At 44.7% G+C, this 12,837-nt stretch overlaps 1 protein-coding gene across 4 annotated transcripts in view; it reads right to left on the reverse strand.

Annotated features, from left to right (window-relative positions):
• GFPT1 (glutamine--fructose-6-phosphate transaminase 1) overlaps positions 1–12,837 on the reverse strand; it is a 47,137-nt gene that overhangs the window by 19,651 nt on the left and 14,649 nt on the right. For 2 of the 4 annotated variants that reach the window (XM_054804781.1, XM_054804780.1), the window contains exons 6-14: positions 10,793–10,927; positions 9,801–9,862; positions 9,009–9,088; positions 8,058–8,111; positions 4,946–5,051; positions 3,525–3,688; positions 2,858–2,953; positions 2,455–2,552; positions 1,443–1,563 (exon numbers count right to left, since the gene is read on the reverse strand). In XM_054804781.1, coding sequence (XP_054660756.1) covers positions 1,443–1,563; positions 2,455–2,552; positions 2,858–2,953; positions 3,525–3,688; positions 4,946–5,051; positions 8,058–8,111; positions 9,009–9,088; positions 9,801–9,862; positions 10,793–10,927 — 916 coding nt within the window. The remainder of the gene's footprint in view (positions 1–1,442; positions 1,564–2,454; positions 2,553–2,857; positions 2,954–3,524; positions 3,689–4,945; positions 5,052–8,057; positions 8,112–9,008; positions 9,089–9,800; positions 9,863–10,792; positions 10,928–12,837) is intronic. The other 2 variants (XM_054804783.1, XM_054804782.1) reach the window with 1 other exon arrangement.

Below are 12,837 nucleotides of genomic sequence, written 5' to 3' on the forward strand. Positions count from 1 at the left end.
TGGGAGGAAAACATATATTAGGGAGTGGAAGTGTTCGGTGGATGCAGTGCATTAAGTTACAACTAGCCTTTTGAGTCCTGCCTCCAGGCTCCTGCCGCTGAAACCCTGAAACCCATGGAACTGTTTGGCCAGTGGCGCTTACCAACAACACGAGAGCTTGCAAAAGAGGTTACGTCCACAACTTATTACCCCTGTTCAAAATTGTTTGCACTACGCAAACACAAGCTGGCTTAGATCGGACCTCACTTAACGTGTTGATTCAAAAACTCTAAAGCAGCAGAAAAAGTTGGTTTAAATGCACATGGTGGGGCAGAGGGAGGCAACCTTGCACTGATGAGCCCAACAGTGCTGCTTGCCAGCTGAGCTCCAGCGATGGGACTAGAAATCCTGCACGTGTAAGCTGACAATACAGAACAACCCCCCCCCAGTTGGTTTGGGACACTTTTGCTCTGCGTACCGCACTACTTAAAGCAAGGCGAGTAGGGTGGGAAGCTACGTCTAGAAACACAGATTTATGGGTGGGGGGAACGGGGGTTATTTCAGCTCAATATTTACTTTGGTTTTGTATTGCCTGATGAGCAAGCTCAGGTTCCAGGAAAATCTTTGTTAGCTTGCCACATCCAACACTTCAGGGGAAAGACAGACCCCCCCCTAGTGTGCCCTCCATTGTGTTCCCTGTTAGATTGGACAGTATTCCAAAAACCCAGGGAAAACTTGAATGTAAGCCCCCTACAAAGAGAGGGTATTCTGAATTACTTGATACTAAGAAGAAAAAAAAACTACTACCAAAAGAGTATTTTAACCTATGGAGAAAAAGTAACGACTAGTTTTAGTATAAAGCTGAAGATCAGTTATGAAAATCTACAGTGGTAAATGCAACTAGGAGGAAAAAAAACAAAAGTAGTTTTTGTATTGCAGTTTCCTTGAAAATATTTTGAATGTGATGTACATTGCTTTTTGGTTTTTAATGCTTAAGTTTGTCTTATATCATATTGCATTCCAAGTTGTTGTATTTTTTGATACTTGTGTGTAATAGTTTAATTCTTTTATGGATCCGATCCACCAAACAGCTTAGTATTTGGTAGTGCTTTAACTAGACAACTAACACTATTTAAAAGAAACTATTGAGTTGCCTTTACCCAGAGTTCGGCAGCATTTTTTTAGTCTGTTGATTGACGGAATATTTCCTCACAGAGAGAGGAAACAAAACTACTGTTACCATATATAAGACTCACAAAACCCTGCACCGGCATGCAGATGGACAGGAGGAGAACTGCTCTATTTTTTCCCCATCTCTACCACGCGCGTGCCAATTTCTTCTCTGGCGCGTACCGCCCGCAATCCTACAGGCAGCACAAGAATTTGGCCCCACTGCCTTTTCCCTCCCGAGCTAACGTTTGCAGGAAGGAGGGGAGCGAGTGGGTGGTAAAGCGAGACCGTACCTGACTGGCTGATGAAAAAGCAAACATCGTCTCTGAAGACAGGGGTGTTTCTGTCCAAGAAGTCACTGGCTAGTTCAACCATAACAGGTAATTCAGTCAGTTCTTCCAGAACCTGACGGGTCTGGTAAAAGGAGAAGTCAGAAAGTTACATATTACACCATGGTTAAAAAACCCAAAGGTTTGGAGTACAAAAAAGCCTTCTAGTTGACACACACTGGAAAATATTACTATCAAAATACCATGTGAAAATTAGGGCTGGATTATATTTTAATTACTCAGTGTACCCATACCCAAGTCACACAACTACCCCTGTGAAAAGCGACACTGCTTTTGGCACCACAAAAAGCCTGAGAGGCCAACTCCATCCTCACACGTAGATTGTTCTTAAATTTTAAGTCTTGCTTATTATATAACGCTACATATATATTATATAATACGGGGTGTCCTTCTATCAGAGTGTAACTTGTATTACTGAAGAACTCGAAAACCACCACCTGTACTCAGGCCAAGCCAGAAACTTGTTTTGGCTAGTCGATGGATTACTGTTAACATTATCTTACAGAGCTAGCCAAGATGAATAAAAATTTTCTTTTCTGGTCCTTGTAAATCAGTGAACATAGCTGTGTTTCGCAGCATTTCTGAGAGAAGCTGAAGGATTCCTCTGCAAAGTTGTGGAGTACATTATGGGCTGCCAACCTGCAATCTAAAAAGGCTTCACCTACAGCCGTCGCACTTTGAGTAACGATTAGGTCAGGGCTTGACAAGACCAAATCGCATGCTGGCTGTACACACAGCCAGCACTTCTGCGCGGTACAAAGCGAAACCTCTCCGCTGCACTGGGCAGGCACAGAGATGTCTGTAAGCAGGCACCGTTGCTGTCTGCGTGAATAGCAGCGGAGGAAATCCCACCTGGCTCATGGTGCCCCTACCTTGCTGCAGCATTTGCCTTCTGCTCTTGCGTTGTCTCTTCTCCTGGTAACGGTCTTAAATGAGATCCAGACTGACCACTTACCGCAACTCCAGCATGATAACTTGTCCCACAAGCAATAAGGATTAAACGACGACACCTCTGAATCTCCTTGATGTGATCCTTCAACCCACCGAGATTGACTGTAAGCAAAGTTCAGAGAGAACAATCAGGCTGGCCAGGTGGCAGAAATTCTCAAGATTACTGGTGCTAACACACAGTGTGTAACAATCTGCATCAACCACTTTGCAAAAACAAATAAATCACAAAAAATAGTCTTGCCATCAGCGCATGTAATTCTGGAAGTGTTTCCTGTGAGACATGCATGTCATCTTATACCAGCATATTTTAATCTCCCATATCATCACCTACTTCCTCCTCTATGACTATCGTGAATAACTACTAGATACCAAGCTGTCAAAAATAAAGGAAGCTTAATCTCAATTACCGGTGTAGTCATCAAAGTTGACCCTTCCTCTCATCGTATTAACGACAGATTCTGGCTGTTCAAATATTTCCTTCTGCATAAATGAGCTGAAGTTGCCTATAAAAGAAAGAAACAAAAGAACTGTGAACACTTTAAATCATCTCCTAGTAATTTACATTTTTCCTATGTATATAGGGAAAAGCTTGGACCCATCACTAACAGGCTGGTTACCTGTGAGAGATTATTAAACTGATACTTCTTTTTCTACCAAAGCATCAGCTCTTCACAAGAGCTGGATTCAAGTTACTGGAAGGGTCGGATCCGGAATGGCAAGCCTGCTAGGGACCAGTCTTGGGCAAAACAGATGCCGTCAAGCAGGAGGCAAAATCCTCAGCCCCACAATTCTCGTCACGACGGTGTTAGCAGCTAGAGGGAAAGTCCCATTAGATGCAAGGACAACTGTTTTTCACCACGAGGGTAATAAAGCACAGGACAGGCGCTCAGACAGGCTGTGTGATTTCTGTCTCTGGAGCTACTCCAAACTCGACTGAACAAGGCCTGTTAACACCCTGATCTGCTTGGCCCTGCTTTTAACCCCGGGACTGGACCAGATGACCTCTGGAGGTCTTCTTCAACCTGACTTATTCTGTGACTCCAGGAGAGACCTGTGACATCCAAGAGATTTTACCCTTCATAATTTGCTGAAGTTCCATCTGCAGGGTTTGGACGGCACGTCCAGGGTGATCGCCCGCTGTGCGTTTAATCCGGTGGATGGAAAGACGGCCATCGACCACAGCTGCTACATCATCATCTTCAAGGAAAATCACTCTGTTGGTATGCTCAATGACAGCACTATAAAAGCATACACCATTTGCCGTAAGACATTATTCTTCACAGAAAGATGAGGGCTACAGCCCTATTTATAATCCAACATACAGCTTAAGAAAGTTACTCATTTCAATGGAATTTCTTTTAAAATAAGAGCAGTACTATAAAGTACATTTCCACGCTGCCAATATAACTGGATTTTTTCCACCTACCTCATTATTAATTTCAGTGCCTGCTTTAAGAAGAAACTGTGAATTCCTCAGACAAAGCAGCATGTGCAGCAATGCAATCTAACCGTTAGGAGATAGAGAGTGGAAGTCAGGAAGACAGTAATTTGCCCCAGCACACAGGGTGCTCAACTACAGGAGCAGATTCCTTTCTTGGTTCTTCCAGTGATAAGCCATTGTCCCTCCTTGCATCTCATCCTCCCATCTGTAAAGCTGGGGACAGCTTGGCCACCTGTTAAAGTACTCTGCGATCTGCCTAGAAGCACCCCAATAATTCGGTACCACTGAATACCTTCCCTACCTGCCGTTTACTTGGGGAATGTCAATACTGGAATCACCAGTGGGGTTTAAAACCTTTGGTCAGGTTTTAGTCTGTACTCTCTCAGTTGAACAAGGCGGGCTGTACTGAAAGAGCTCCCTGGTTTCGTAGCTTTTGTTCTGACCTTGGGCAAGTCACTGAAAACCTCTGTAAAATCAGAATGCATCAGGGTGTCCTAAGACTCTGCAAAATGCTCTAATGACATAGAGCTGCAGAAGTCAACCATAGTGGTATTTTTACGTTTCTGGAACAAGTATTCATTTCCATAATACAGAGAAAGCCAAAAGCTCTGGTAGGGCGGCTGTTGAGTTAGTCTTTCCTCCCTCCTGGGATTAAAATAAGCCACCTTTGCTGATAAAGGAATTTCATGTGTGGAGACATCCCTGGAAAATCAACACAATTCTCCTGATAATTAGCGTCTGTCCCATTAACTTAGGTCAGTACTCTCGTGTTTCCTATCACTCACCTTGGGAATCTTACCAAGAGACGTGCTTGAAGAAGGATACCACTGCTATTCCAAAGCCAGTGTCCATTTCTATAAAAGGAACTCTCATCTAATCTACCTCCGTCTTTCAGGGCCACACATGGTAACTAGTTAACGTTTGTAAAGTAACGGCCACATGTACGTAATGTACTTTGTCCATAAAGAAACCACAGCCTCCCCATCTCTCGTTTGAGGCCTCAGCTTTAAACTGCACGTTTTTCTAGATGCGGAAAGACACCGAACAACATTACCTAGCATCAGAAGCAAAGTAGTACTCCACAGCTTTCTCCTCAACAGGGAAAAGGCAGGTGGTGCTGTCAACACGAGACAGGTTGCAACTTCCCTTCTTGTCTTTACCTACGAGACACGAGGATTAGGTACTGCACACACTGACAAATCCGGAAGGCAGCTGCAGTGTCAGTCTCACCAGCAGTCCCAAGGCACGGTACCAACATGAAGCACTATTTTCATCACTGTGAGCGGTCACAGGAACTTTAGGAGCGACAAAGAAGAGGGCAGCATACTGGCACTCATATTATTATGCCCTTTCTCAGTTTGCTTGTGAGGTTTTTCTGTGCTTTTGAATTAAGTCTGCAAGTATAATGTTAGCGCAGAGTTTTAAGTTTAGAGGAAAGTATCAGTAAAAATTCAAATGAAAATTTATGCGGCCTCACTAGGAAAAGAGAATTCAAGCTGCTTTATAAGCACGCACCATTTACCAACATGTTCCTGGTTGAATCAGCCCTGTTTATCATTTTAAGTTTCTCCTGTGCTCCTGTTTCACTTAACTTTCCTGAGGCTTTGAGAAATTGAGCAGGATTGCTCTTTCTTTGTCAAGTTATTCTCAGCACTGGGGAAATTCTCCCAGAGCTGCCACCTGGGCAGCCACACCGTTCCACGGAGCACTGGCAGATGTAACCCCAACCTACTTTTGTCTGGCTGAGCTAATGCGTTCAGACACAGATCAGGAAATCCATGATTAAGTACTCGGCCTTATTCCTGAGTGATCAAATACAACCACCTCATCCTGATCCAAAAATTGTACAGCTGGTAAACTGCTGCAGGTCTTACTCTACTGCCAGGGAAGTATCTAGGTGTACTGCAGGACATCGGAGTAAGAGTCAGCTTCTGAAAAACTCATACTAAGCCTTTAGAAAAGTTCAGCATTTCACCAGGGATCCTTTCCAAAGTACTCTGGCAATTCCCAATACTCTCTAATCTTCCGCCTCCTCTTTAACTGCAGAAAATACTTCTCAGTGGCAAAGCTCATCAGGAATGCAGATGAGGACCAAAACACCTACTGCTCAAACCAAATGATTTGCCAGTCATTGCACATGCTAAGGAGTGGGGGTGGATTAATCAGCTTATCTAGCAAAATGTGACTATTGCCAGAGAATAACAACATTGAAGTTTCTCTATTATATATTTATTCCATAAGCTGTAACGTTGTGTTTCACCAATCTGATTCAGTGATGTACGTAGAGCTCATGATGTTTAGAGTTATACTTCTGTAAATGAAAACGTAAAGAAAAAAATACTGCTTTCATGTTGATACTCAATCAGAAGGTTCCACTCAGCCAACAATTTAGAGCCCTCCACTTCAGTTATTAAGTCAGTAAATGAGGAAAACAACTCCCTTGTTGAGTTAAGCCAGGACAGACTGATTTGTTGTTGAGAAGGGACAGAGCAAAAAAGTGTTAGTGGCCCCAACAGAAGCACCCATACTTGATCAAAACATGCAGATTTGGTTTCTCAGAATACATTTCCCTGCATTGACTTTATTATGTTGCATTGCTTTCCTGTATTACAGATTCTACACTGAGCTGCAACTGGAACGTGTTCTTCCTGTGCACATACCCATGCACTGTATGTATATCTTACCAAGGACTGGTTGAAATGTTACCGTAAGTATTATCAGCCAATTACGTTTGTTTTGTATCTATGGATTTGTCCATAGATTGTCCATTTACCTATGGACAACCCCGATTGTTGCTCTACAGCACCTACCTCCCATTTACTAGAATTTAGAAGCAACACAGAAATCATCTTTTAATCTTTTCCCTTCTGAATCAAAGAATGGAGACATCACGGAGAATTAACACAGGTATACTAAAAACCAGGCAGGGGGGTAAGGGGGTGGTATGTTTTGGGTATATTTTGATACTACCTCACTCTCCACGATGACAATCCTAAGCACATGGCTGTTCTGCAAAGGCACTGCACTTAAAAGGTTCTTCCATGCTTACTTGAGCAGCATTAGAGTTTGGATTTCTGTACGAGGTGTTTTCAGAGGATGGCATTACACAGCTAATGAAACAATTATTATAGTCGAAGATTCTCCAATCCATACATTTCATATGGTCCATTTTTCAGAAGAGCCCTAGTGCCACTGAAAGCAGAGGGACTGTGGTCCTTAAAACCCCTGGGAATTAACCTGACTTCAGACTTTTACTCTAAACACTTCACATTGACTTGAGACACACGTTTGGTAGAAAGAAACAAAACCTCACCTAACAGTTGGGTTCAGGTAAACCAGCTCCTGACAGGGAACAAGCACAGTTCACCTTTCAACAAACTGAGGTTTGTTTCTCCTCTGGCAAAAGCTCAGGTTTCACCCCCTGAGCTGTCAGTGCCCGAGGCTGCTGTCTGCTGAGGGTGGAATCACATTTATTTACAGCAGCTAAGAATCCCATCCTCTCCTCTTATAGAAAAGCACTCTCCTGCTTCAGATGTGAACTTGGTTCATCACATCACATCACATATGATGGGTCAGCCTTTGAAAAAAATTAAGTGCTTAATGTGAATTAAAAATGGTTTGCCTTGATATACCAGCAAAGGGAAGTTCGCCTTGATATACCAGCCTCAGGCCAACCTTACTGCTTCTACCAGAAGATGCAACTCAGATTCACACTTCAGTCAGGAGGGAGGATGCAGCTCTGTGCCAAGCTGAACTCTGGAGGGAATTCTGGAGAATGCGTGCATTAGGAAACCCTCCTAACAGGGTTGCACTATTGTTTTGTGGGGTTTTTTTAAGGTAACTTACTATTTCCTTCTGTCATCAGAGCTGCAGGGAGCATGCAGCACAACCTGCACTAAGTCATCAGTTTTGCACATAGCTGAGCATTACATCAGAATATTTGAAATGGGGTGGGTGGACTGGGGGGTGGATATTGCTGTGTGTTGCTCATGGGGGTTCTGATCAAGAAGAAATTCTGATTATCCCATTCGTTTCGCTACACTACATGGAAAGCAATAACCACATATTAAAGAGACAATGCATATTTGTTGCATTTATGATTCCTTTCCTAAAGAACTGGAGGATTTTCTGAAATGTCAAGTATTAGATTTTTCTCTGGTAGGCACCTTCCTCCATTTTTATGGATATTCCATCAAAAGAATGATCCATAGATTGTACAGCTGAAAGTGTAATTGGAAAAAACAAAACAAACTTCAGATCATCAGTGAAAAAAAAAAAAACTGTTACATACATACAGTAAGGATTACTGCTAATTATCCAGCATCAACCAAGAGTAAACAGACAAAGAACTGGGACTGGTTCTTCACGTTACATCGCAGCAAGGTATCATTAGCCACACTGTTAGAAAGCAGTGAGTCCTTTTGATCACTGCAGTGCTGAGAGAACTAGTCCAGTGCCCAGAGACTGAAGGGGTCCAGACTCCTCTGACAACGGTAAATTACAGGATAATTCTTAGCTGCTTCTTATTTTCAAGGGTGCAACTACATGTCTATGGTAAAACACGGGTGCGAGAGACAGACAGACAGACGACATAAATACAGATTGCTGTACAGAGTGTAACAGCATTCTGCTTTTTAACAATGATGTCGGAGGGTGAGGAAAGGTCTGTGATAGTGAAAAGCCTGTAGCCTGCAAAGCATGGTCATGTTTGGTCTTGAAAACAACTGAGTCCATGAATGCCAACATGCCACACACAATATATAAACTTAAGTATCTAAACTTAACTTTATATATATACACTTAACTATACTGTTAACTTTACCGAACTATTCTATTCTGCTGCATTAAGATGTGTTTTCCTTGCAACCACTGGACATTAAAGCTTTGATTATAAAACCAGAGACAAACTTGAAGTATATGGTGGCATAGCATGTGGTTAAAAAACTTTTTTTAAAAAAACACACCTCTTTTTAATAATGGTTTAATTTACAGATAAAAGTTTCAAAGCGTAGTATGTATTCCAGAGAACGCAACTGTGTGTGAAATTCTATGCTTGTACATCGGTCTGAGCGTGACTGGAAGGTGGCCGCCCTGGGGAAGGGGGTGCTCACACTTACCTGTCCGGTAGAGTATGGGGATGTGGTCGGTGGAAAGCTTGTGTTCACTGCGCACTCCGATTAGCAGGGGGCTGCCTCGCCTGCAAGAGGACATCGAGTTACAACCCTCAGCGCCCAGAGATTCATCATGCTGACAGCCGGCCTGAAGGGACCGTTATTCTCCAGCACAGCAACTGAACGGAACTAAAAAAGAGCGAGCTCCTCCCAGATAAGCTGTTAGTGCTGCAAACATGGGAGGCTGCAGGACAGAGCGAAAGAATCTCTGAATAAACACAACGCAGGGACGTGAGGAATCTGTCTCAAGTTTAACATAAACTCTGCAGGGGTAACTGAAATCCCATGGACACTTCAACCAGGCTGTTCTTACTGTACGTAACTACAGACAAGTCATTGGAAATGAAATTCAAACCCAACTGATGCCGACATTTACAAGTGGAGTAGAAAACCTGAACTCCACGCTGGCCCACCTTCAAGTCAAATGGAGGACTTGTCCAAATGCTGCCACAAACACAAAGACAGAGAGAAAACCATCTCCTTTCAAAGCTCTCACCACCAGTCTACAAAAGTTGAGATACAGCTGTTCACTAAATGATTTTCAAAACATTTTTGGGAATTTTCTGTTATGACAGATGGAAAACAAGAGAAAGAAAATGAAAAAACCACCGCCCTCACCACAGCATATACAGTGCGATGAGAAAAACCTTCTACTCCGTCATCTTCTAACTCGGGGGAACAAAAAAAAAGTGACATATGGGGCACAAGAAGAATGCTCTTTCCCATGACAATACTTACCTGGTACCAACTGCTTGACCAGGATAATGAACACTTTTGAAGACAAGAGCGAAAGCACCTTCCTGGAACAAGAGAAATACAAACTGGTTATCCCTTCGTTGGAGGTCTGGGCCGCCATTTCAGGGTTCCCAGCACGTAACCCGCACCCGTGTTTCTGCAAACAAGTAAGAGATACTGAGCAGGCGGCTTCACAGCCACCAGAAGCTCTGGGCACCTCATTCTGGAAAGGTGTCCCTCCCCAAGCCCTGGTAGCTCCTCAACCACTTCATGACTCTTCTGACCTCCCAGACACACACTGCGCTCAGACATCACTGGCTACCCGCGCGAGCGCTCCTGCGTTAGCTCAGTGTGCGGCAAGGGGACTTGCAAAGGCACAGGCCTGGTAAAAGAAGCACCAAAACTTTGGGGTGTTTGCTCAGGTGTGGTGCCACCAAACGTACAGATGAGCCACCGCAATCTGCCAGCAAAACGCGTTCTTGGTCTGTTGCTACTACAGCTCCTGCCAGGCAAATCACTGCAACACCGTGACCCGAACAACGCGCGCTGGGACGAGAGGTAAATTGCGGATGGGTCCTGCACGCAACTCCAAGTGACACGTGGAACCAGGTGCTGTGTGGGGAAGTTCCCACAAGGGGTCAGCAGCTCTTCCAGATGGAGGGGTCGGGGGGATCGGGAGCAGGGGCTGCTTTTCACTCCCACCCCCTGCACACACCAAGGACCAGCTGCCTCAAGGTGCTGTTGCACCCTAAAACGTAGACGTTTTTCACACGAGCGATGCCTCTAGAAAAACGAATGTATGTCTGAGATGAACTGCCAAGAGGTAGGAAAGACAAAACCACTCCTTAGCGTGTGCCGCAGAACGTCCCGTAACACAGTCGGGCATGGTGCAACGCCAGCCAGGTTACCCCGGGCAGTTCTGTGTCTGCCCATTTGGTGTGCGTCCCCCCCGTCTGTCCCCGGGTCCCCACCCCACACCCAGCTCCCAGCATTACCAGCTGCTGGATGACCCTCTCCACCAGGGTGGTGAAGCTGATGTCGTCACTGTCGCGGTTGTCGTACATGTACTTGACCAGTTTGGCGATGCTCTCTGTGTCCGTCTCTGACTCGAAGTCGTAGCCTTTGCTCTCCTGCAGCAACAGCATGCACTGGGCAACTGGCCCTCTGCCTTTCCTTCCCAACTTGCTCTTCCTTTTCTGCCTTTTCTTTCCAGCCCTTCTTTTCCTTCCTTCTGTCCTTTTCTCTTTTACTTTTCCCTCCCTTTCCCTCCTCCCCTCTTCCTTCCTTTATTCCTGCCTTTCCTTTTTCTTCTTTCCTGCCTTTCCTTTTTATTCCTCCCTTACCTTTTTTCATTCCCTTTTTATCATGTCTACTTTTCTGTCCTCCTCCCTACCCTTCCTTTTTCCATCCCTTTTTTTTGCCTTTCTTCTTCCTCCATACTTCGCTTTCTTTCCTCCTTTCCTGCCTTTTCTTCTTCTTCGTTCCTGCCTTTCCTTGCTTCATCCTTCCATACTGCATTTCTTTTTCCTTTTTTCCTTCCTCCCTCCCTCCCTTTTTCCATCCTTCCCTCATTTACCTTTCCTTTTCCCGTCCTTCCTTCCTTCTTCCTTGCTTTCATTCTTTCCTGCCTTCCTTTTCCTTCTTCATACTTTCCTTTCATCCTTTCCACCTTTCCTCCTTTTTCTCCTCCTTCCCTGCTTTTCTCCTTTCAGCCTTTCCTCTCTTCCTATCCTTTCATATTTTCCTTCTGTCCTGACTTTTCCCTCTTCCTTTCTTGCCTTTTCTTTTTATCCTTTTTCCTTCCTTCCTCCATAATTTCCTTTCATGCTTTCCTTTTTTCTTTCCTTCCTGATGCCTTTCCTGCATTTCCCCCTTTTGCCTTTCCTCCTGCCTTTCCTCTTGACTTTTTTTCTTTCCTTTTTTCAATCCATTTCCTCTTCCTTCTTTCCTGCCTTTCAACTTCCTTCTTTCCTTTTCCTTCCTTTCCTTTTTTCCTCTTCCTTCCTTTCCTTTTTTCCTCTTCCTTCCTTTCCTTTTTTCCTCTTCCTTCCTACTTTCCTTCTTCCTCTCTCACTTTCCCTTTTTTCCTTTTCTCCTACTTTCCTCATTTCCTTTTTCCTTCCCTCTTTCCTGCCTTCTTTCCTGGCCTTTTTCTTCACCCATCCCTCTTTCTTCCTTTCCTCCTTCATTTTCTCCTCCTTTTCCTCTTTTCCTTTATTCCTTCTTTCCTGCCTTTTCCTTTTTCTTTTTTCCTTTCCTTGCCCTTGGCCTCCTTTTCCTTCCTCCCATTTCTTCTTCCCTACCTTTCCCATTTTCCTTCCTTCTTCCCTTCCTTTTTTCCTTCCCTTTCCTCCATTTCCTTGCCTTCCTTTTCACTTCCTTTCCCTTTCATCTCTTCTTCCCTTTTCCTCCCATCTTTCCTTTCTCCTCCATCCACACCTCCTTCCCTCCTGCCTTCCCACTCTGTCAGCGCGAGGGAGGGAGCAGCAGAGCACAGGAGTGAGGGTGAAGGTGAGCGCACCCGTGAGGAGACGGGGAAGTGCAAATGGAACAGCGTGCAAGCAGGGCAGTGAGAGTGCATGTGAGCGTGAGTGAGTGCACATGCAGTAGTGCAAGTGGGGGAGCGAACGTGAGTGTGCGCGTAAGTGCAAAAGTCTGAGTACGGGGGCATGTGAGTGGGGAGTGAGTGTGCGTTAGAGTGTGAGCACAAGTGAAGTGAGTGGGGATTGAATTGGGAGAACATGAGTGTGACTGGGGGAAGTCAGTTTAAGTGGGAGTGGGGGAGTGGGCTGGAGTGCAAATGTAGAGCGTGTGTATGTGTGAGTGCTCCTGAGTGTGAGCTGAGAGTGTGAGAGTGACTACGAATCGGGGAATGAGTGTGGGTGGGGGGTGAGCACGAGTCGGGGAGTGAGTGGGGAATGACCAAGTGTGAGGGGCAGTGGGGAGTAAGAGTGCAGGAGTGGAAGGAAGAACGAGGGAGTGTGAATGGAGGTGAGCATAAGAGTAAGGGAGTGTAAGTGAGAATACAAGCGGGGGAGCG

The sequence above is a fragment of the Grus americana genome, chromosome 26, assembly GCF_028858705.1.
Source record: "Grus americana isolate bGruAme1 chromosome 26, bGruAme1.mat, whole genome shotgun sequence".
Lineage (NCBI taxonomy): Eukaryota > Metazoa > Chordata > Aves > Gruiformes > Gruidae > Grus > Grus americana.